Source organism: Peromyscus californicus, unplaced genomic scaffold (genome assembly GCF_007827085.1).
Source record: "Peromyscus californicus insignis strain IS unplaced genomic scaffold, ASM782708v3 Scaffold_6__1_contigs__length_162567912, whole genome shotgun sequence".
NCBI lineage: Eukaryota > Metazoa > Chordata > Mammalia > Rodentia > Cricetidae > Peromyscus > Peromyscus californicus.
In genome coordinates, this window is record NW_026294584.1 from 103,832,530 (window position 1) to 103,854,555 (window position 22,026).

Below are 22,026 nucleotides of genomic sequence, written 5' to 3' on the forward strand. Positions count from 1 at the left end.
AAGCAGGCAAACACAGATACACATGCAATTAATTTTTTTCTTTTAGATTTATTTAATTGTATGTGTATGAGTATTTTGCCTACATGTATACATATGTACCACATTTGTTTCTGGTACCTGAAAAGCTCAAAGAGCTCAGAAGAGGGTGTTTGTCCTAGTTAGGGTTTCTATTGTTGTGATAAAAACACTACGATAAAAGCAACTTGGGGAGAAAAGACTTATTTCAGCTTATAGTTTCACATCACAGTCCATCATTGAAGGAAGTCAGAGTAGGAACTCAAGCAGGACAAAACCTTGGAGGCAGGAACTGAAGCAGAGGCCATAGAGGAAGCTGCTTACTGGCTTGCTCTTGAAGGCTTGCCTGGCCTGCTTTCATACATATTCCAGGATCACATGCCAAAGGGGTAGCACAATAGGCTGGGCCCTCCCATATCAACCATCAATTAAGAAAATGCACTATAGACTTGCTTATAGGCAAGTCTTAAAGAGGCAATGTAACACGAATCTTAAAAGGTCTTATTAATAGAAAACCCAGAGCCAGATATTGGGGTGAAAGCTGAAAGATCAGAGAAACAGAACAAACCAGCCAGTAATTCTTACTTCTACAAAATCCTCAGTCTAAAGAGCAAGACTTCCTGTTTACTACACCTTATATACCTTTCTGTGCCCTGCCATCTTCCTTCCTTCCTAGTGCTGGGATTAGTGTGTGCTTCCCAAATACTTGTTAGCAAAGGCATGAGATCTCAAGTGTTGGGATTAAAGGTGTGTACCACCACACCTGGCTTTGTTCCCAGTGTGGCCTTGAACTCACAAAGATCCAGACGGGTCTCTGCCTCCCGAGTGATACAATTAAGGGTGTGTGCCATTACTGTCTGGCCTCTATGTCTAATCTGGTGGCTGACTCTGTCCTCTGATCCCCAGATAAGTTTTATTGGAGTGCACAATATATCACTACAAGGCAACTTCTCAGTTGAGGTTCCCTCTTCCCAAGTAACTCTTAACTTGTGTCAAGTTGACAATAAACTATCCAGGACAGTGTTGGATCCCTGGAGCTGGAATTACAGGCATCTATGAGCGTTGGGAACTGAACCTGGGTACTCTGCAAGAGTAGCCAGTGCTCTTAACTGTTGAGCCATCTCTCTGGCCTCCCTGTCCACACACTCCGGTCAAGGCTTACCTTCCTCAGTTTACTCACCTGTAAGATGCTGCTGTATCATTTACTTCTGAGGGAGTTACAGCTGTCAGTCAGGATTTCACACAGGCACCATCACCTTACCGACACCTTCCTGGGCTCTGCAGGCTACTCCAGGTGCCTACCTTGGGTTGGCATGCCACTAGACTAGGGAATTTGTCCCAGCACATTTGTTGCACGTTTTCCAACTCCTTGTAGGCTCATCAAGGCCATTTCCTGCCTGTATCTCAGTGCACAATAGTGTCTATTTATACAGGTGCTAATAATTACTTGTTGAATGGATGGAAGTCCAATTATGAAGGTAAACAAGATCACTATGGAAGCTGAGAGGACATATTCTCTGGCTTATTGTCTCACCTGAGCTGTGGGATGGGCTAAATATGACACAGGATTTCAAGCTTTAAGTCTTCCCTCGGAGTTCCAGGGCTGCTTATTTGTTGTGTGTTCTTGGGCCGCTCGATGAATTTCTTTAGCCTACAGTTTTTTGTTTTCTGGTGCTGGGAAGTGACCCTGACATAACCAGTAAGATGGCTGAGTCCTTCTTCTACTCTGCTCAGACAGAAATCCTGGGGAGGTGGGAAGTTCTTCTGTGCTGGCAGTCCCGAACTCTTGAGTGCCATGGCCCAGGGGCTGGACTGGCAAAGCCAGAGGTTGCAGCTTCAGCTCTGAGAGCCAGGGGCCCCTTGTTCCAGGCTTTAGAAGCCAGAGGCTTGCAGCTTCAGGTCCTCAGGTTGGCAACTTATTGCTCTTCGCTTTAACTACCCGTGGCCTCTGTACATAGCAACTATTGTTATACACAGCTTCTAGCCGCAAGCAATGTCTGCTAGTATTATAGCTTCTGAATGGTCAAGTGCTGGGACCCTCAACTCCTACAGTGTCTGATGTTATAAAGTTTGACCCTTAAGACTTGAAGCTCCCTGGGCTGGAGAGATGGGTCAGCAGTGAAGAGCACCGGCTGCTCTTCCAGAAGACCCAAATTCAATTCCCAGCACTCATATGGTGGCTCGCAACCATCTGTACCTTCAGTTCCATGGGATTTGACGCCTTCTTCTGACCTCCTCAGGCACCGAATGTGTGTGATGTACATTCACATATGCAGAGAGAACACCCCCACACATAAAATAATAAAAAGACTTGGAGCTCCTGAGAACTTGCCTACCAACCTCTGCCTTTGGTTGCTCTGATGCCTGTCACTTGTCATTTCTGCTCCTTTATTCTGGAACTCTCCAGCTGCCTTTTCATCACCGTCTTCACTGCCACAGCCCCTTGTCTTGTCTTCTTCATAGTACCAGCTCAGCCCACAATACTATTAATAGAGGTGGAAAGACCACTCAAGAGAAGTCTTGTTTGTTTGCTTCAAGACAGGGTTTCTCTGGGTAGCTTTTTGGAGCCTGTCCTGGATCTCGCTCTGTAGACCAGGCGGGCCTCGAACTCACAGAGATCTGCCTGGCTCTGCCTCCCGAGTGCTGGGATTAAAGGTGAGCACCACCACCACTGCCTGGCAAGAGAAGTCTTATAGTGGGCCTATTTTTGCAATATGTTGCACATTGCAGCACAGGAAGGTGTCTCCTAGGCGAGTTGAAAAGTGAGGGACACCTGCTTCGATAGCCAGAATGCTGTAGAGAAGGGTAAAGAAGAGTGTTTGCTGTCCTTAGGACAGCCCTTCATGCAAATGAAAGATTAAATTTACGCTATGGCACAGTGGTTCATGAAACCGAACTACCATATTTGCACCAGTAACGGTTGCTAATTCAAATGAAGGACCATCTTTTCACCAATCATAGGCTTTTTTTTTTTTTTTTTTTTCTGGACTACCTGGAGAACTGTACCCACTCCAGTCTGGTGAAAATGGCTGATAAGAGCATGGTGGCAACACCTTTAATCCTAGCACTCAGGAGGCAGAAGCAGGTGGGTCTCTGAGCTCTAGGCCAACCAAGGCTACATTAAAACCATCTTTGAAAAAAAAAGAGTTCATTAGGTATGTGATGACCAAAATAATGGCATAAATTGTTTGAAAAAGCCCTGGCTGGAATAGTGCTTTCTGGATCTATTTTATTCTGGCAAAAGTGAAAGTGGATGGCTGATCAGCTTCCTCAGAGCATCCTTGGGGTGTCTACTCCGATTGGCTTGGGGGAAGTTTGGGCAGCTGCTTTGTTTAAAGTTCTCTCAGGGCAGCCAGACACCCGGGAAAGTCTAACAGTTGTCAGTGAGTCACCCTGGCACAGACATTTTAGTCTAAAGAAAAATAATAAACATTAAAAGTGGCGTTTATAAAAACAAGCAAACAAAAAACTGCCACTGACATTAAAAGTGCTTTAAAGTATTTAGCTGTTCCCCATCTAAGATAGCCAAGGGAGGAAATGCCTGCCCTGGGGGAATCCAACCTGTGACACAAACGGAAGTTAGTGGGCGGAACTCACCCGCAGCCAGCGACGGGCGTAACTTGTAGCCAATAGAAACCGAAGCGTTCTCTCTTCTACCAATGGCGCGCTAATAAGGGCGGGTCCCAGAGAGCGGCCTAGTAACGGCCGCGTGGTAACCCGGGCACCGGGCTTGCCGCAGTTCCTACCTCTTCACGCCAGTTGTGTCTCCAGACGCTCGTCAAAATGAAGATTGAGGAAGTGAAGAGCACCACGAAGACGCAGCGCATCGCCTCCCACAGCCACGTGAAGGGGCTGGGGCTGGACGAGAGCGGCCTGGCCAAGCAGGCGGCTTCAGGGCTCGTGGGCCAGGAGAACGCGAGAGAGGTGGGCGTGGGGCCTGTGCGCGGGGCATGTGTAGCCGGAGCCTGATCTACCAAGATCAGTAGGAGAAGCGGGGATCACATTAGCAAGCAAAGATTGCATCCTTTGCAGGTCAGGGCACGCAAGTTAGGTCTCACCGGAAACACAGTGGGAGGCTGTGGGATTAGGTATAGAATTACCTAAGTTTTCAGAGTTGTTGCAGTTTCTTTGGGCCTGGGAGCTGACCTGGGAAGTAGAGTGATGGGGAAGAACAGTCTGGCCTATTCCCCATCTAAGCATTATTTATTAATTCCAGTTCAGTCTACCTAAAATCTTTGGCAGTCATGCCAGGTGTTTTGATCTTTTCTGTTTTGCACACGAAGAAATAGGAGATGGAAGAAGGCAGGCCACCTTCCCACCTGTCAGTTCAGCAGTAATAAAGCTGATATTTCCCCCCCCCCCATTCTTCACCCCAAATCACTATTCTTCCCATTTCCTCAGCCCTCTCCACTCTGGTTTCTACAGAGGCTCAGTAGTTACAAAAACTTGATCTTTACATTTGGTGAAGAATGCTTTCTCAGCTTCTCTTGCAAACAGAAGGTGGCAGGGGAGACTTGCACCTTTTTTTTTTTTTTTTTTTTTTTTTTTTTTTTTTTTTTTTGGAGACAGGGTTTCTCTCTATAGCTTTGGAGCTTATCCTGGAACTCACTTGGTAGACCAGGCTGGCCTTGAACTCACAGGGATCCGCCTGCCTCTGCCTCCCGAGTGCTGGGATTAAAGGCATGCACCACCACCACCACCACCCGGCTCACTTGCACCTTTTCTTATAAGCAAGTCATGGTAGTTGAATGCTTTGTTTATCAGATGACTTTGAGCCCGTTGTTTATTTCATTTCTGTCTAATAACCCTCACTTTGGTATGATGCTTTCTAGGCATACAAAAAGCTGAAATGTTTGCACAGTAGAAACTAGTGTGCCTAAATTCTACAGTTACCATCCTACAGCGATGCTTTGTCACATTTCAGAGCAAACTGCAGATGTCAGCACACTTTACCCCTAAGCCCTTTCTTGTGTGCCCAAAAAGTTATTTTGAACACTTGCTTTCGAATGAGTAATCATGATTCACAGAGGTTGTAGGTAAAATAAGTCTAAGGGCACTCAGCTGGCACGTGAAAGAAGAGCCAGCATATACTAGAGTGTATGTGACTTCACACTCTACCCTAGACCTGCCTCTGCACCGGATTCTTGTATGACCGACCACACCAGCAGTTTCCCCGGTACTCAGTATCTTCATTTGAAAAGCAAGACTAGGTGATCTTCTAAAGTCCCTTCCTAGTCTTTTAATGTTAGATGGTATTTCTTTAAGTTTCATTTGTTAACTTGTGGGTGCGTGCTCAAGTGCACATGGTGCGTGCACGTGCGGTGTGGTCATATGACTGCTGCAGTGCCCTGGTGAAGGCCAGAGGTTCTCTCCTTCCACGGCGGGGGGGATGGATCCAGGGATTGAACTCAACTCTTCAGGCTTGCACTACAAGTGCTTTTTACACCCCCCGCCCCCCCCCCCCCAGCCATCTCACCACCCTTTCCGGTTCTTTTATTGGATGGATTCATAGCATGCCTTTTTTGTTTAGATAGTGTTGCTGTAGCCAAACTGGCCTGGAATTCACATCCCTGTTGCCTTTGAACTTTAAGTTCCAGGTCTGTGCTGATCCTTGCTGCTTCAGTCTCCGTTTCCCATTCTCTTCGCCATACTTTAGCTTCTACAGCCTGCTGTAGTCCTGACAAGCTTCTGCTGTGGATACTCTTGAGTTTTCAGTTTTTACCTGTAATGTCGATTTCTGCCCAGGGCTTCAAATGTTACAGTGTTATGAGAAAGGCCCTCAGCTCCCCGTAGCCACGCATTCTCATCACCCTTTTCTCTCCGTAGCTGGAGCACATGGCTTGGCTGCCTCCACTGCTCCACTGCTCCACTGCACTCCACAGCTGCGTTGTGGCAGCTGCTGACACTCAGTGTTGAAAGAGTATGTGAGCTGTGGACTGAGCACTGAATTGTTTCCACCAGGAGGCATTTTAATATTGACTGATTGTTTCTTTCCATTGTGTGCAGGCATGTGGCGTCATAGTAGAATTAATCAAAAGCAAGAAAATGGCTGGAAGAGCTGTCTTGTTGGCAGGGCCTCCTGGAACTGGCAAGGTAATCATTCATTTTCCCTCTTTTTTTAAGCTACCCAAGAGAATGGTATTGATGTTTAAGCCCAATTGAATTCATGTCTTAACTAGTCTCTGTCTAGCTAGACTGGTTATATGAATGTTTTAAAAACCAATGTGCAGTAATACAACTTAGTATATAAAATCTGTGTTCTAAAATTAAAATTACCCTGGCCTACCTCCAGCAGAGAGTGAAATCCTCAGAGGGTCATATTGTCTCTCGAATGTTCCTTTTGTCTCTTTCAAGTCTCCTTTGCCTTGTTAAGAAATATTTTTCTGTTGATCTGAGTATCATAAAAATCTCCAGAGTGACATCTGTTTTGAAGGTGCTCACTCTACCCATTGTGTGTGCATGTTACATAGGACGTGTGTAGAGGTCAGAGGACATCTTTCAGGCGTTAGTTCTGTCCTCTGTTGTGGGGTCTGGGAATCAAACTCTGGTTGTCAAGCTCGTGGGGCAAGTGCTTTTACCCTTTGAGCCATCTTGCTGACCTTGAAACAGGATCTCTCATGTAGCCCAGCCTGGCCTCAGACTCACTATGTAGCCCAGGCTGGCCTTGAACTGCTGATCCTCCTGTCTTTACCCCAAGTGCCAGGATTATAGGTGAACTTCACCAAGCCTGACTGGTAAGATACTTGGAAGTTACCAGAGTTTCTAGTCTGAACCTCGGCCTTTTTTCACAGCAGCCACAAAGAGCAGGCACCTGGGCTTGTGTGTATTAAAACATAGCCTCTTCCTTCTGTAGTCAGGTTGGTTTTTTTTTTTGGGCTATCAGCTTACAAATAACAACACAGAGACTTATTATTAATTATGAAAGCTTGGCCTTTAGCTTAGGCTTGTCCTAACTAGCTCTTACAGCTTAAATCAACCCATTTCTATGTTCTATCACATGGTGTAACCTCTCTTCCATCTTGGACCTCCTTTTTCCTTTCCATGTTCTGGTGTCTCCTCATAAGCCGAGTGCCTAGATTCCTCTTCTCTCTTTCCCGGGAAATCCCTCCTCACCCTCTTGCCTAGCTATTGGCCATTCAGCTCTTCATTAAACCACTTACAGTGACACATCTTTATACAATGTAAACAAATATTCCGCAACGTCACACACCTTCCTGCACCTCACCTCCCCACAGTTCTTCAATCAGTAGTGAGGGAATAACTAATTTTTACTTTGAAGTTATAACTGTTGAATAGATGGTGTGTTTGTTTTGAGACTGGGTCTCACTGTGTAGCCCTGGCTGTCCTAGAACTCAGTGTATAGACCAGGCTGGCCCTGAACACAGAGGTCTACCCCCTGCTTTGTGAGTGCTGGGATTAAAGGCATGCCCCCCGACACCCTTTGGGAGTGTGTCTTAGATGGATGTCTTACTGGAGAGGAAGCTGTGTTGGTAAACAGGTGGAAACCGCCACAGTGTGAGCTCACCCGCCTCTACACAGGCAGCATCGGCTGGTTCACGGCGTGTGCCATCTGCTCACCATGTTGTCTTGTGGCATGCCCCTTCCCTCTCCATCCAGCTGTTGTCCTAAGGTACACTGGCTGGAAGTTCCTTCTGTAGGTTTGTTAGTGGAGAAGACTCCAAGCTGGCCTCAAACTTGAAGATAAAATGCATGTCTCTGCTGTTGTGGCTGGCAGTCCTTCTGTCTCATCCTCTCAGTGCTGGGATTACAGGCATGAACTGCCAGACTGTCAGGCCTGGCCTTGGCCTTGTGTTGAAAGGTGCTCGTGCTGGGCACGGTGCTCAGTTGTTCTCTTTGGTGCTGTGTCTCCAGCCGGTTCTGTTTAGCAGTCTGACATGAGGGTTTCTGGTTTGCCTTCTGGGGGCTTTGGAGGGGCTTTGGCTTTATTGCTTCATTATGTACATCACAAGGTAGATTTTTATTTCTCCATCTTGACGTGAATTGTGCTTCTTTTTATTTTTTTTAATTTATTTTTTGGTTTTTCCAGGCAGGATTTCTCTGTGTGTAGCCCTGGCTGTTCTGGAACTCGCTTGCTCTGTAGACCAGGCTGGGTGAATTGTGCTTCTTAAACATTTTTAGAAATGTTTATCATTATAGCTGATCTTTATGTCTCTGGTCTGTTCTGGAATATCCTCAACCTCCATCTTTTCAGCTCTTTCATTTGCCCATGTTCTTTGTTCTCTTTCTGGGATCTAGTTAGGTGAAGTTAATGTTGGAATATGGATTTTCAACCTGAAGACATTTGGTAACCTCTGAAATTATTTATTAATTAATTTTGGTCACAACTTGAGCTGAAGATCTTCCAGGGAATGTAACAGTCCTCAGAATAAGGAACTGTCCTGTCTCCAATGTCAGTGGAGCTAACGTTGACAAGTGCATGGAGTAGGGCTGAAAGAATAGTATGGTGTGCTTGTCTGGGCCTCCACCGGAGAGATGCTTATATTTTTTGACATTTGCCATTTCTTTATCTCTGAACTATTTGAAAACCTGCTATATTCCACAGTGTCCTCCTCTTACCTCTGACTTGACTCCTCCTGCAGCATTAGCTAATGTGCAGTTTGTGTTAGTTTCTTGCAGTTTTTATAAATTACACATAATTAACTGAAAAGGATTAGGAGCAGGGAGAGAATGGTCTCAGGAGTGAGTCTGAGGAGCACAGCCTTTTGAGGAAGGTGTAGGACGTCCATGGCAGTTAACACATTACTTTACTCTTGTGCTTTGCTTCTCTGCTGCTGGGGTAAGCCCAGGACTTTGTGTTTCATAACAAGTGCTCTGCCACTGAGCCCTGTTGAGAAAGGGCCTCACTGACTTGCCCTGCATGGTCAGAAACTCCTTGTATAGCCCAGGCTGGCCTTGATTTTCTGTTCTTTCCTCGGCCTCTCAAGTAGCTGGGATGCATGCGCCTCAGCGCTCGTAGGAGTACGCTTTCAGAGATAACACAGTTGATTTTTGTTTTGTTCTGGTTTGCTTTTTCAACGAAAAGGAAATGAAAATGACTAGTAATAGCTGGGGAGAGGGCTCAGCCGGTGACACGCTTGCCACACAAGCGTGAGGGTCTGAGTGGTAGTGCTTGCCTCTGATCCCAGGGCTGAGGAGGCGGGACAAGAGGACCAAGGCCGCCTGGCTGATTCAGTGAGAGATCCTGTCTCAGAAGTTAAGGTGGAGGCCTGGAGAGAAGACTCATTGGTGGAGACAGTTGCTGACCTCTCAGAGAACCTGAGTTTGGTTCCCAGCACTCATACTAGGCACCTTACTGTGACTCCAAGGGGTGGATGCCCTCATCTGGCCTCTGTGGATGTGTGAATACATGTAACTTATACTCAGATACACATGTATACACATTAAAAAAAAAAAAGGGTAGCGAGTGATTGAGGATGATATCCAGGATCAATCTCTGGCCTTTACACACATATGCACCTGCACCCCCCCACACACACACATGTACACACATGTATGCACATACCAGATGACATGTAGAAAAGAGGGTTCTTCGGTTTCTCACTTTTATTATAAATTCAGACTACCCTGAATTATTCTGTTTCAGTGGTGCACGCTCACCAAAGGACCCGGGCTTCATCCTCAGCAGCATTGGAAAGAGAAGGTCAGCCCGCAGTCAGAGGCCACACCCAGGCAGTAACCCTGTGTCTCTTCACCTTCCTTTCATTTAGAAGAGTTACTGTCCCCACCATTTTCCTTTGTTTTCTCTTAATGATACTGACATTTAAAAAATCACATTGACTTAATTTGAGGGGGTAGTTCGTGCCTGCCATGGTGTGCATGTGGAGGTCAGGGGATAACTTGTGGGAGTTGGTTTTCTTCTTCCATCCTGGGGACTCCAGGGATCCACCTCAGCTTGTGAAACTCCTCAGCAGTGCCTGTATCTCCTGAGCCATCTTCTAGCCCAACACCCACAGTTTTGAATCATCCAGAGCAATTGCTTTGTTGAAGATTTAGTGACTGTCCTATGGTGCCTATCTGACTCTGGCCCCAACCCCCAAAAGATGAGTCTTTTTGCTCCTTCAAAATCTGGCTTTTGGGGAGGGGTACAGGGGGAGAATGTGGCTCTGTGCCTTGTTTAGGAAAAATCTCTCTCTTTTTTTTTTTAACTTTTATTAATTACGCATACAGTAGTCTGCTTGCACGCCAGAAGAGGGCACTAGATCTCATTATTGATGGTTGTGAGCCACCATGTGGTTGCTGGGAATTGAACTCAGGACCTCTAGAAGAACAGCCATCTCTCCAACCCCTCTTTCTCTCTTTTTAATTTTATTCTAAATTCATTTTGCTTGTGGAGTGGGTTTGGCAAGTCTAGAAAGTTTCCTTCTTCCCCTCAGACTGTGTGCTTGCTGAGAGGTTAGTGAGGGGCCCTGCTCTGTATGTTTCTGGATTGTCACAGAGCAGTGCAGTTGTGTGTGAGTGTGCCAGGTGACTTTTCCCCACTTGCAGGTAGGATAGGACCAAGGTTCATGCCTTGTACCCAGGTAGAAGCCCTGGTGGCTCATCTTTTCTGCCTTTCCATGGTCCTGTTTCTATTCAGGGGTTTCTGTTCTAATGTTGTGTGTTGTTAGGAGCTACAGACTCTACAGACCTGCATGACAGAAGTTGTCTATGCTCTTGCAGGTCCAAGTGCTTTGTGGACCCCTGAGTTTTTTTGTGGAGCTGGCACCGTGCTGCTAGCATGTGAGTCCTTCATTCCTGTGTGAGACTTGGCCAGTTTCCTCCCAGGAAATGTGAAGAACTCAGCCCTTGGCCCCCTCACTTTGCAAGTTTGCTGATGTGATGAGTTTGATGGCATGTGCTGTCTGAGGAGAGATTTGTAGTATGCCTGAAGGTGAGGCTGCCTTGCTGTGTGGAGAGGCAGGGGCATCCTTACTGCACTGGTGCAGCCCCATTAAGAAGACCTCACGCCGCCGTTGACAGTGGGACTAGTGCTTGGCCTTTAGGAAAGGAGAGTTCAGATGAGATTGAAGTAAAGCTGCTGAGCATTCTTTCAGCAGCAGCTTCTTGGTGTCAGTGGCATGGCATGCACACACAAGGGTGTGGCTGTGGGCAGTGCTGTGTCCCGCTGTGCTGGCTGGCCTTGAGTCTTACCCCAAGGTATTTGATATTGTTTGTGGCTATTGTAAAGGGTGATGTTTCTCCGACTTCTTTCTCAGCCCTATTATCATTTGTATATAGGAGGGCTACTGACTTTTTTAAGTTGATCTTGTATCCTGCCACTTTACTGAAGGAGTTTATCAGCTGTAGGAGTTCCCTGGTAGAATTTTTTTGGATCACTTATGTATACTATCATATCATCTGCAAATAGTGAAAATTTGACTTCTTCCTTTCCAGTTTGTATCCCCTTGATCTCCTTTTGTTGTCTTACTGCTCTAGCTAGAACTTCAAGTACTATATTGAATAAATATGGGGAGAGTGGACAGCCTTGTCTTGTTCCTGATTTTAGTGGAATCGCTTTTTTGAGTTTCTCTCTGTTTAATTTGATGGTGGCTATTGGCTTGCTGTAAATTGCCTTTATTATGTTTAGGAATGTTCCTTGTATTCCTGATCTCTCTAAGACCTTTATCATGAAGGAGTCTTGGATTTTGTCAAAGGCTTTTTGAGCATCTAATGAGATGATCATGTGGTTTTATTCTTTCAGTTTGTTTATATAGTGTATTACATTTGGCCTTGAGTCTTAATCTGTAAAATACAAACCAAGACTGCATGCATGCCTGCAATCCCAGGACTCAGGCAGTTGAGGCAAGAGTACCAGGCCAGCCTGAGCTATATAGTGAGTGTTAGGCCAGCTATATGGTCACTTGCTACCATATTCTTCCTGTCAAAAAAAACAAACAAAAAAACCCAAAAAACAAAACCCAACAAGAATCAAAACCCCAAACCAAAACAGGCAAATACAAACTAGAGCATGAAGTTGATAGCTTACTGTGGAAGGTCAGTGAGATATTTCCAGTGGTAGCTAGGAGGGCTAGGCCGGCACGTTCTGTGCTTCCCTTCTAGGACCCTTCACCCAGAGGCAACTGGAACGTGCAGAGCACTCCTCTCCTGCATTTACCCTGTCCAATCAAGTGTGCAGATGGCCACTTCAGAAGTAGGCCAGAGGAGGTGAGGGAGCCAGTGAATTGCCTGAGGGCACTCTGGAGTCTAAAGCCGAGGGTGGAGAATTGAGGTCTGTGGAACTACTTGGAAAAGGCAGGTAGAAGATGAACACAGCCAGCCCCTGGCTCCCAGGTGTCCTATGTCAAAAGTGCATTCCTCTCTTTGTACCCTGTCACAGTCCAGACATCTTCCCCCTGTTCCTAGAATATCAGTGTTACTGTTGTCTGCTCTGGGCTCACAGACTCAGGCGTGTGCTTGGGCTGCGGTGAGGCAGGTGTGTTCCCGGTGCTCTGGGCTCACAGACTCAGGCGTGTGCTTGGGCTGAGGTGAGGCAGGTGTGTTCCAGGTGCTCTGGGCTCACAGACTCAGGTGTGTGCTTGGGCTGAGGCGAGGCAGGTGTGTTCCCAGATGCTTTGGGGCTGAGTAGGGAGGCAGCTGCTGTTGCAGGGTGATGAGAACCACATAGAACCAGTTGATGGGCAACATATTTGCTACCTGTGATCTAACCTAGTGCCTGAACCTTTCACTTGACTGATGAGGCTGCTAGATTTGCTCAGTGTTAAGGTTACTCTGAGTGGCGGCAGTTAGCACTACTATCCACTTTCTGTCTCCCAGGCTACTTCTTTCTCCACTTTACTGTATGCTGATTTGCTGCCAGATTCTACTATCTTGAAACCGTCACTGAAAGGGATTGAAAGGAGTGAGAGGCACCTGTGGCAGGTCATATATTCTCTCTGTTCAGGTCGTTGCTTTAAAGGCCATGGCATCTCCTGCTCTCAGTCACTCTCAGACATTTGCCTTTCATCCTGATATTTGCCCAGATCTCTACCGTGTCTGGCCTTGCTTAGCCTCTGCCCCCTGTAGCTGGGTTACCAGCAGCCATTTGTGTTTCACAGAGCATGCTAATGTGACTTGTTAGGACCAACTCATGTCAGAAAACTCTGTCTAATGTTTCATCTCTTGTGGGCCACTTAACATCCAGTGGACATTATGTGACACCTTCCTTCAGTGCTGATTTCTCCTGGCCGGTAGGTTGGTGTTTGTTGTATGTGTACAAACAGAAAGTGGTCTTGGGCCTTTCGGTAGCCTGAACAGACAGGCCAGATGCTGTTTGAGGCTGGGAGACAAGAGTCAGGAAGGTGGTGCTATTTCTGGTGAGAAGCTGTTCTGAGACACCGCTGCCGTTCAGATGTGCCTGTTTCTAGCCTGTGGCACCTGGCCTGTGTGTTTAGTCCTCAGTCCTTCTGCGGTAGAGTGGGGAAGACATAGCATCGGCTTAGATGTGAGGTTTGTGGGAAACACTTACAGTCAGGCTTTCCTGGGGGAGACCTGCCAAGTGTGATGGTGCTCGAGGCTGGGTGTATGATAGGCAGAGTGTGCAGAGACCCTCTGACACAGAAACAGGCCTGGTGAGGATGGATGGTGAGACTTTGCTGTTCCCAGCAGATGCTGTGTGAATAACAACCTGTGTCTCTGAATGACCATTTCTTACACTAAACAAGTGTCTTCCCGTTCTTGTCCTCTACAGACAGCCTTGGCTCTGGCTATTGCTCAGGAGCTGGGCAGTAAAGTCCCTTTCTGCCCGATGGTGGGTAGTGAAGTGTACTCGACTGAGATTAAGAAGACAGAGGTGCTGATGGAGAACTTCCGAAGGGCCATTGGTGAGTGGGGAGTGTGGGGAGTGTGGGGAGCGCGGGAAAGGGGCTTTCACCTCCAGGGCCCAGAGCTTCTTGGTTGTAAAGATGCCATGTGTCAGGGTTTGTAGCTGTTTCTCCTTTGGCCCATTGCCATCACGGTTGCAAGTCAATGACAAAACCCTAGTGTTCTGACAAAGTGCTTCAGCAGCTGGAGCAATTGTGGCCCCTAGTTATGGCACTTGGGTTCTTCACATGGTAAAAATAGATGTAAGTCAGGATCAGAGTATAGCTTAGAGTGTGTGCTTGCTCATGCAAAGCTCCAGGTTTGATCTGTGCTGGCATTTCAGGTGCTTGTGCCACCATGCCCAGCCACATGGGTGCTGGAGTCTAGACTCTGGTCTTCATGCTCGTAGAGCAAGTACTCTGTCCCACTGAGTCACCTCCCTAGCTCCCAGAAAAGTACTTTTTTGTTTGTTTGTTGTTCGAGACAGGGTTTCTCTATGTAGCTCTGACTGTCCTGGAACTCGCTCTGTAGACCAAGCTGGCCTCAAACTCAAGAGATCCGCCTGCCTCTGCCTCCTGAGTGCTGAGAAGGCATGTGCCACCACTGCCCAGCTAAAAGTATGTTTTCCTTTTTAAAAAATGTATTTAATATTATTATTGGAGGGGTACATGATGTATGTGTAGGCACACTTGCTATGTGAGTGACGGTCAGAACTTTATGGAGTTGGTTTTCTCCTTACCTTTTCATGGCTTCCTAGGATTGACTTCAGGTTGCGGCTAGCACAGAAATCCCCTTTACCTACTGAGCCTTCTCACCAGCACCCCCCCCCCCAGTAATCTTTTATTTTTTATTTTTAAGTTTTTATCTTGTTTTTTTCATGAGAGAAATATTAAGGAAATACATTGGATCACTAGAGGTAGGTAGAAAAGCGGAGGTTGAGATAGTCTGCTGTTCTTCCACAGGCCAGGATCAGGACTACCCTGAGTGCAAGCCAAAGCAGTTAAGGGTAAGGTGCTTGTGGGCTCTAGTCCAGCTCCGTCTGCAGTTCCCCTTCACTGGGCCATGGCAGAGGGAGACCCACTGGGGTCTGAGCAGGAGGTGGTGCAGGATGGGTGGGTGACTAGATTCAGAGAAGTCTATGGGACAGTTCCTAGGGCTTATGAAAGGCTCCGTTGTGGGGACAGAGATGGGGCAGGTGATGACTCCAAGTTCTATGCGTGTGTTTGAGATGATGATAAGTATGGAGAGGATCGTGGGAGTGTTCAGAGTCTGCTGGGCATACACAGAGAGATGTGGGTCTTTGTGGCCCCAGACCTGGCATGTCATGGATGCTTCCTGATGTTTCCTAGTGCATGAGAGAAGCAGGTGACCTTGAGGAAGATGGAAGCTGAAAGCTGTGCGATGCTGCCTCATCTTACTGTGTGCACCAGACTATGAGATGCTTCGTTTTTAGGTCTTTTAAGGGGTACTAGGATGGAACTCACTCAGCCACATCCCAGCCCCTGGGTGACTCCCATTTTAAGTCAGAGACAGTGGTTTACAGTTTAAAAAACTACAAAGCTACACAGAGAAACCCTGTCTCGGAAAAAAAAAAAAAAGCAAACAAAAACAAACTACAGAGTAGGGGCTGGAGAGGGCTCAGTGTTAGGAGTACTTACTGTTCTGTGGAAGACCTGAGTTTGGTTCCTAACACTCACCCATATTCACCTGTCACTCCAATTCTGGGGCATCCAGTGCCTTCTCATGGCTTTGGACACCTGCACTATGCGAGTATACACACACACAGACACATAGCCATATAAATAAAATGAGCCTTTCAAAAGCCTGCAAAACACTTGTTCCCGGAAATTGCCGCTGCCTTCTTTAAGCAGCATAGTGAAAACACGAGTGAGTTGTGAGAAACAAAGCTCATCCAGTTGTCCCTAAGCCCACATGTAGAGCACAGCCAGCGCCTTCATGTCCCAGTTCCTCCTGGTCTCCCATCTGCTCCCTGCTAGGTGAAGCCTTGGTGAATGGCAGCTGAGTCTGTATCTTTGATGGGCATAACCTGGTCTGCCTCTTGCATCCTGGAACGAGGGGCTTGGCTTTGCTCCTTGTCCAGGTGGAGCCGTGCCGTGTGCTGTGTGCTGTAGTGTGCTGTGTGCTGATGTGTGCTGTGTGCTGTGGTGTGCTGCTGTGTGCTGCTGTGTGCTGCTGTGTGCTGTGTGCTGTGTGCTGCTGTGTGCTGTGTGCTGTGTGCTGATGTGTGCTGTGTGCTGATGTATGCTGTTGTGTGCTGTGTGCTGATGTGTGCTGTGTGCTGATGTATGCTGTTGTGTGCTGTGTGCTGATGTGTGCTGTGTGCTGATGTGTGCTGTGTGCTGATGTGTGCTGTGTGCTGATGTGTGCTGCTGTGTGCTGCTGTGTGCTGTGTGCTGTGTGCTGATGTGTGCTGTGTGCTGCTGTGTGCTGTGTGCTGCAGTGTGCTGTGTGCTGATGTGTGCTGTGTGCTGATGTATGCTGTTGTGTGCTGATGTGTGCTGTGTGCTGTGTGCTGATGTGTGCTGATGTGTGTTGCTGTGTGCTGATGTGTGCTGATGTGTGCTGTGTGCTGATGTGTGCTGTGTGCTGATGTGTGATGTGTGCTGATATGTGCTGTGTGCTGCAGTGTGCTGTGTGCTGATGTGTGCTGTGGTGTGCTGCTGTGTGCTGTGTGCTGATGTGTGCTGTGTGCTGTGGTGTGCTGTGTGCTGATGTGTGCTGTGTGCTGCAGTGTGCTGTGTGCTGATGTGTGCTGTGTGCTGATGTATGCTGTTGTGTGCTGATGTGTGCTGTGTGCTGATGTGTGCTGTGTACTGCTGTGTGCTGTGTGCTGATGGGTGCTGTGTGCTGATGGGTGCTGTGTGCTGATGGGTGCTGTGTGCTGCTGTGTGCTGTGTGCTGATGTGTGCTGTGTGCTGATGGGTGCTGTGTGTGCTGATGTGTGCTGCTGTGTGCTGTATGTGTGTTGTGTGCTGTGTGTGTGCTGATGTGCTGATGTGTGCTGTTTTCTGTGGTGTGCTGTGTGCTGATGTGTGCTGTGTGCTGTGTGCTGATGTGTGCTGTGTGCTGATGTGTGCTGCTGTGTGCTGATGTGTGCTGCTGTGTGCTGCTGTGTGCTGTGTTCTGTGGTGTGCTGTGTGCTGTGCTGATGTGCTTTGTCTTGGTGTGCGTGTTTGTCATTTCAGCCCATGGTTTTGGGTGTAGTGTATTCCTTGCACTTCCATGGTGGTCTGGAACAGCAGCAGAGGTGGTGCATGGGCTCTCCAGTGCTGGAAATCTTCCTGAGAACTAGTTAGTTTGTTCTTATTTGTTTGTCCATTTTCCTTCTCTTCTTTGTGCCCTTCCTCCCTGCCTCCCTTTAATTTTTGAGATGGGATCTCACTGTGTTGCCATTTTGCCTCAGTTGCTGGGTTCCAGGGTCCTTCCTTGCCGAGGCCTGGCAGGCAGCTATGACTGCAGACACTTCAGTCTATAAAACTTAGGCCGATTGTTTCCTTTTCTGTGTCTTACTACTACTACTTCCCCTGCCTTCTCCTCCTCTTCCTCTTTTTTCTTTCTTCCTTTTTCTGTTTGACTTTTGAGATAGGGCCTCTCTTTGTAGCCTTCCTTGCCTTGGCCTCAGTCCTCCTGCCTCAGCTTTTCTAGTGCTGGTATTGCTGGCCTTTCCCATACCCAGTTGCCTATGGTTTCCTTTAACTCATTAATTATTTAAATAGCAAGTTATTACATCTGCTTTAAATTTATATGAATAAATTTTAAAAATTTGTTTTAAAATGTTTTACTGACATTGGCGACATTTGAAAAAAACTGAGCCTCATGTATAACTTTACTGCTTTGAACCATGAAAAATGCAGATGAGTTATCTTAGCGCCTGGCTGTGGTTTGCAGTTTCTAATGACGGGGGGTTGCCCATCTGTTGATGGGAGCAAGGTGAAGAGAACTTTCTCCATTCTCCACCAGAATAAAAGGGCAAGCCATTGACTCTCTTCAGAAAGGAGGCCTGCTCGTCTCCCTGCCCTGTGCCTTTGAATGCTGGTGAGGTAGGCAGCGGGGGTGGGAAGGAAACCATAAGCTGACCAGAAATGAAAAGCCAGGAGTCTGTGCTATTTCCTTGATGTGATGAAGGTCCCTGTCAGGGCTTCAGAAACCTGAGCCAGCAGATGAAACCCGTCATTTATGTCATTTCTGCCAGAGATAGCACCACTCAGCCTTTCTCCTAGCAAACAGCAGGTCTCATTGTCCGTCACCCACACCCCTGCCAGCTTGTCAGCACAGAGCGGCGGCTAACAAATAGAGGCACCAGTGAGCGATGGGCAGCCTCTGCCCTCCAGCAGGAATTTTGGGTTGCAGTCAAGGGAGCTGCTCTCAGGGGATGTGTAAGATTTGCTGTTAGCTCACTCAGGACAGTTCCTGGGTTGTCACAATCCTCTGATGCATTCTGTTCAAAGCATTCTGTTCTCAATACTCAGGAGCTGAGAATTTTGTAAATAAAGCGGCAGTGTACCCCCTGCTTGGGGCTGTTCCAAAGCCTCCATTTGCAGGCTATCAGGTGGATGGTGGGAGAGCAAAGCTCTTCTCAACTGGACTGTTGGAGTGTCTGTCCTGATTAGGTTTCTGGGGAAAGCTGGCACTGAGCCCATAAGGTAATGGCTACATTTGAGATGGGGAGGTGATAGAGAGCACTTCACACCTTGCCAGTGTGGCCTTGGGACATTTCCATATCAGAGCAGGTAGCTGAGTGGTAGGGATTGGCATTCTGCGATCAGGAGCAGTCATCGTGCCCACTCTTGTGAGAAGAGTGGGCATTGTTTACTCTCTACATTAGGACTCTGCTGAGCCTAACTTTAGGACCCTCTGTAGAGCTTAAACTACTCATGATGGCCCCAGCCCCTGACGTTTGGAGCAGATGGTTTGGGGTACAGATGGGCTGAGGGATGGCAGTGCCCCTTAAATGGGTCTGGAGGTGAGAGCCATGAGCACAGAGCCAGCAGAGGAGCCGAGCCGTGTCTTCTCCAGTGTTTGTGCTCTTCCTCACCAGGTCTCACAGCCGTACTCACTTACACTCTACCTTTTAAATTGACTTCGTTATTTTGAGCTAATGTGCAAAAAATGCACAAAACATCCATGTTCTCAAGACTCTTAAGACCAGCCATTATAAAAACAGGGATGCTGCCAGAAGCCCACAGTGTCCTTTGTGTTTTCTTGTTACTGTCCCTTTCCACATGAGGACATTAGGGATGGTCTTGATTTCTCACATTGTAGAGAAGTCACGCCTGCTTTTGAACTTCACATTTATTTTCTTCTGTGCTGATGGCACCTTTCCCAGTGTTCTCTGTAAGATTTATCCACACTGCTGCAAGTAACTATAAGCTTCCCACTGCTAGGTGGTTTCCCTTGTGTGAGCATACCATAACTTCATTTCACTTCCACTGTTGAAGAGACTGGCAGGAGTAAGTGATGCTGCTATGACCATTGTTATCTGTGCCACTTAGTTGTGGCTGTCCCCATTCATGCTAAGGATGAGAGACTGTAGCAGATCACACCATGCTGTTTGTATTCCCACCAGCAGAACACAGACCTTAAAACAGCTTTTCAGAACTGAATTCTTGTTATCACATGCCTTTCTAATGTTAGTATTCTGGATGGAGATAGGGGATTAGTGATGATTTTTTTCTCTTTAACTTTGCCACGGAAAATACAAAAGTCATCAAGTTCTCCCATCACCAGCTTCAGCTCACAACTGGATTGGCACAAGGCTTCATCGGTCCCCTTCAAGATTATTTTGAAGCAAATTGCAGATCTGTTAATTTTTTTTAATATTTGTATGTGTGTGTGTGTGTGTGTGCGCGCATGTGTGCACGTGAACGCACTCCTGAGTGCTTAAGAGTATGTTTACATATGCACACACCATGGCACGTGTGTGCTCATCTTTTCACCATTTGAGTCCAGGGATACATCTCAGGTTGTGAGGCTTGGTGGCAAGTTCCTTTCCCTGGTGGACCATCTTGCCTGTCTGGTTTTTTTATTCATAAAATTTTAATCCATATATATTTCAAAACATATTTTCATATGTGTCTTTCAAAAACAAGAACTTAAAAAATAGTCACAAGTGCTAGAGAAATGGCTCAGTTAAGAATGCTTGCTTGGGTTGGAGAGATGGCTCAGTGGTTAAGAGCACTGACTGCTCTTCCAGAGGTCCTGAGTTCAATTCCCAGCACCCACACGGTGACTTACAGCCATCTGTAATGAGATCTGGCGCCCTCTCCTGGTGTGCTGGCATGCGTGCAAACAGAACACTGTATACATAATAAATAAATAAATCTTAAAAAAAAAAAAAAGAATGCTTGCTTTTCAGCCAGGCAGTGGTGGCGCACACCTTTAATCCCAGCACTTGGGAGGCAGAGGCAGGTGGGTCTCTGTTTGAGGCCAGCCTGGTCTACAAAGTGAGTTCCAGGACATTGTTACACAGAAAAACCCTGTCTTGAAAAAAAAAAAGTGGGGGAGGCTTGCTTCTCAATTATGAAGACAAGAGTTCAAATCCCAGCATTCATGTCCGGTGCCTCACAATCACCTATAACTCCATCTCCAAGAGATCAGATGCCTTCTTCTGGCTTCCCTGGGGACTCACATGCATGTGCATATACACTCACAGACACACACACACACATGCTAAATCACAATACCATTGTAACACCTATAAAAATGATCAGTAATCCCTCAATATTGTCAGATGCCCAGCACTCACATTCTTGTCTGGGAAGTGCTGTGTGTTGACATTTATTGTCTGCACCAGGGTACAGATGAGCTTTCTGTAAGAGATCGGTTGAAACACATATTAAATTTCTCTAGAGTTTCCTCTGGGCAAATACAGGTTAGATGGAGATGAGGCTCTTTGGTGAGCACATGCTTACTGGGATGGCTCTAGCACTGTGGTGTGGAGAGACACAGGCCTAGGTCTGTCAAGAGGGAGGGAAAGTGCTGGCTTGACTTCCTGGGGCTGGCTTCATGTGTATGCAGTGGAGCTGAGCACTAGCCGTGGGAATGTTGCAGTCAAGTGGAGTGTGGCTCAGAGAGGTTGCTATGCTTCTCTGCTGAGCAGGAGGGCTATGGAGTAGGTGAAGAGGTCAAACCCTGCCAGCACATGGCAGGGTCCAGGGTCATCTACAATTGCTACAGGATCCTTTGCTTAGGTATAGGAGTCATAGATGGATAGTGGGTTATTCTGTTGTTTTTAGGGGAATGAGATGTGGAGGCCCACAGAGGTTTCCTAGTGAGATCTGAGCTTGCTTTACCCAGCAGGGCTGCATTAGAGGATTGCTTGACCATGTGCATGGTTCTAGGTGATTGGAAAGGTCTGCACTTTACTGTGCTAGGGGAGGTCTTTTGCTCTACCCCTTGGCATTCCTATAAATAGCCCTTTAAAAGAGACAGAATGGGCTGGTGGATAATGATCCAGGCCTTCCTGAGCTGTCCTGTGTTTCTGTTTCTCTCCCCTCTATCTATCTACATATTTCTCACTCTTCCCTCCTCAAGAGTACCCTGGGGAAAAAGTGGGAGCAGGCCTTCCACAGAGAAATGGGTAGGCTGTTCCACAGAGAAATGGGTAGAATCCCATGGGTTCAGATGGTTATCAGCTCAAAACAGATTTCACTCCTTGGAAATGCATATCTGAGGGTCAGTGTTGGGAAGGATAGCTATCTAGTTCTGGGCTAGAATCTAGAAAGACCCTTTAAAAATCGAGATCAAGGATTGGTAGGATAGTCCAATGGTTAAACGTACATGTGTGATTACCTTCATTCAACTCCCAGAATCCACATGGTGGAAAGGGAGAAATGACTCTGCTAACTCGCCCTCTGACCTCTACACACACACTCCTGTACCTACACACATGCTACACAAACAAAATAAATACATGTTTAAAAAAACTGTAAATTGAAATCAGGGACTAGGGAGATGGCTCAATCACATGCTCTTGCAGAAGACCTGAGTTTTGTTCCCTGCAGGGTGACTCCGAACTGCCTGTGACCCCTGTTCCAGGGGATCCAGTGCTCTTTTTTGGCCTGTACAGGCACCTGCACTCACATGCACACATCCTCACATACATACACATAACTAAAATAAAACAAAAATCCTAAGGGTTAAGCAATCAGAGCTCTCTCTACACTTCCCAGCGCCTCCAGTTTGCATTTG

General features: G+C 47.0%; 1 protein-coding gene across 1 annotated transcript in view; it reads left to right on the forward strand.

The window, feature by feature from the left end:
- Positions 1-3,707: 3,707 nt before the first annotated feature.
- Positions 3,708-22,026, forward strand: part of Ruvbl1 (RuvB like AAA ATPase 1) — a 37,919-nt gene continuing 19,600 nt past the window's right edge. Inside the window, exons 1-3 of the mRNA XM_052720687.1 lie at positions 3,708-3,939; positions 6,022-6,108; positions 13,703-13,835. Coding sequence (XP_052576647.1) covers positions 3,799-3,939; positions 6,022-6,108; positions 13,703-13,835 — 361 coding nt within the window. The 5' untranslated portion in view covers positions 3,708-3,798. The remainder of the gene's footprint in view (positions 3,940-6,021; positions 6,109-13,702; positions 13,836-22,026) is intronic.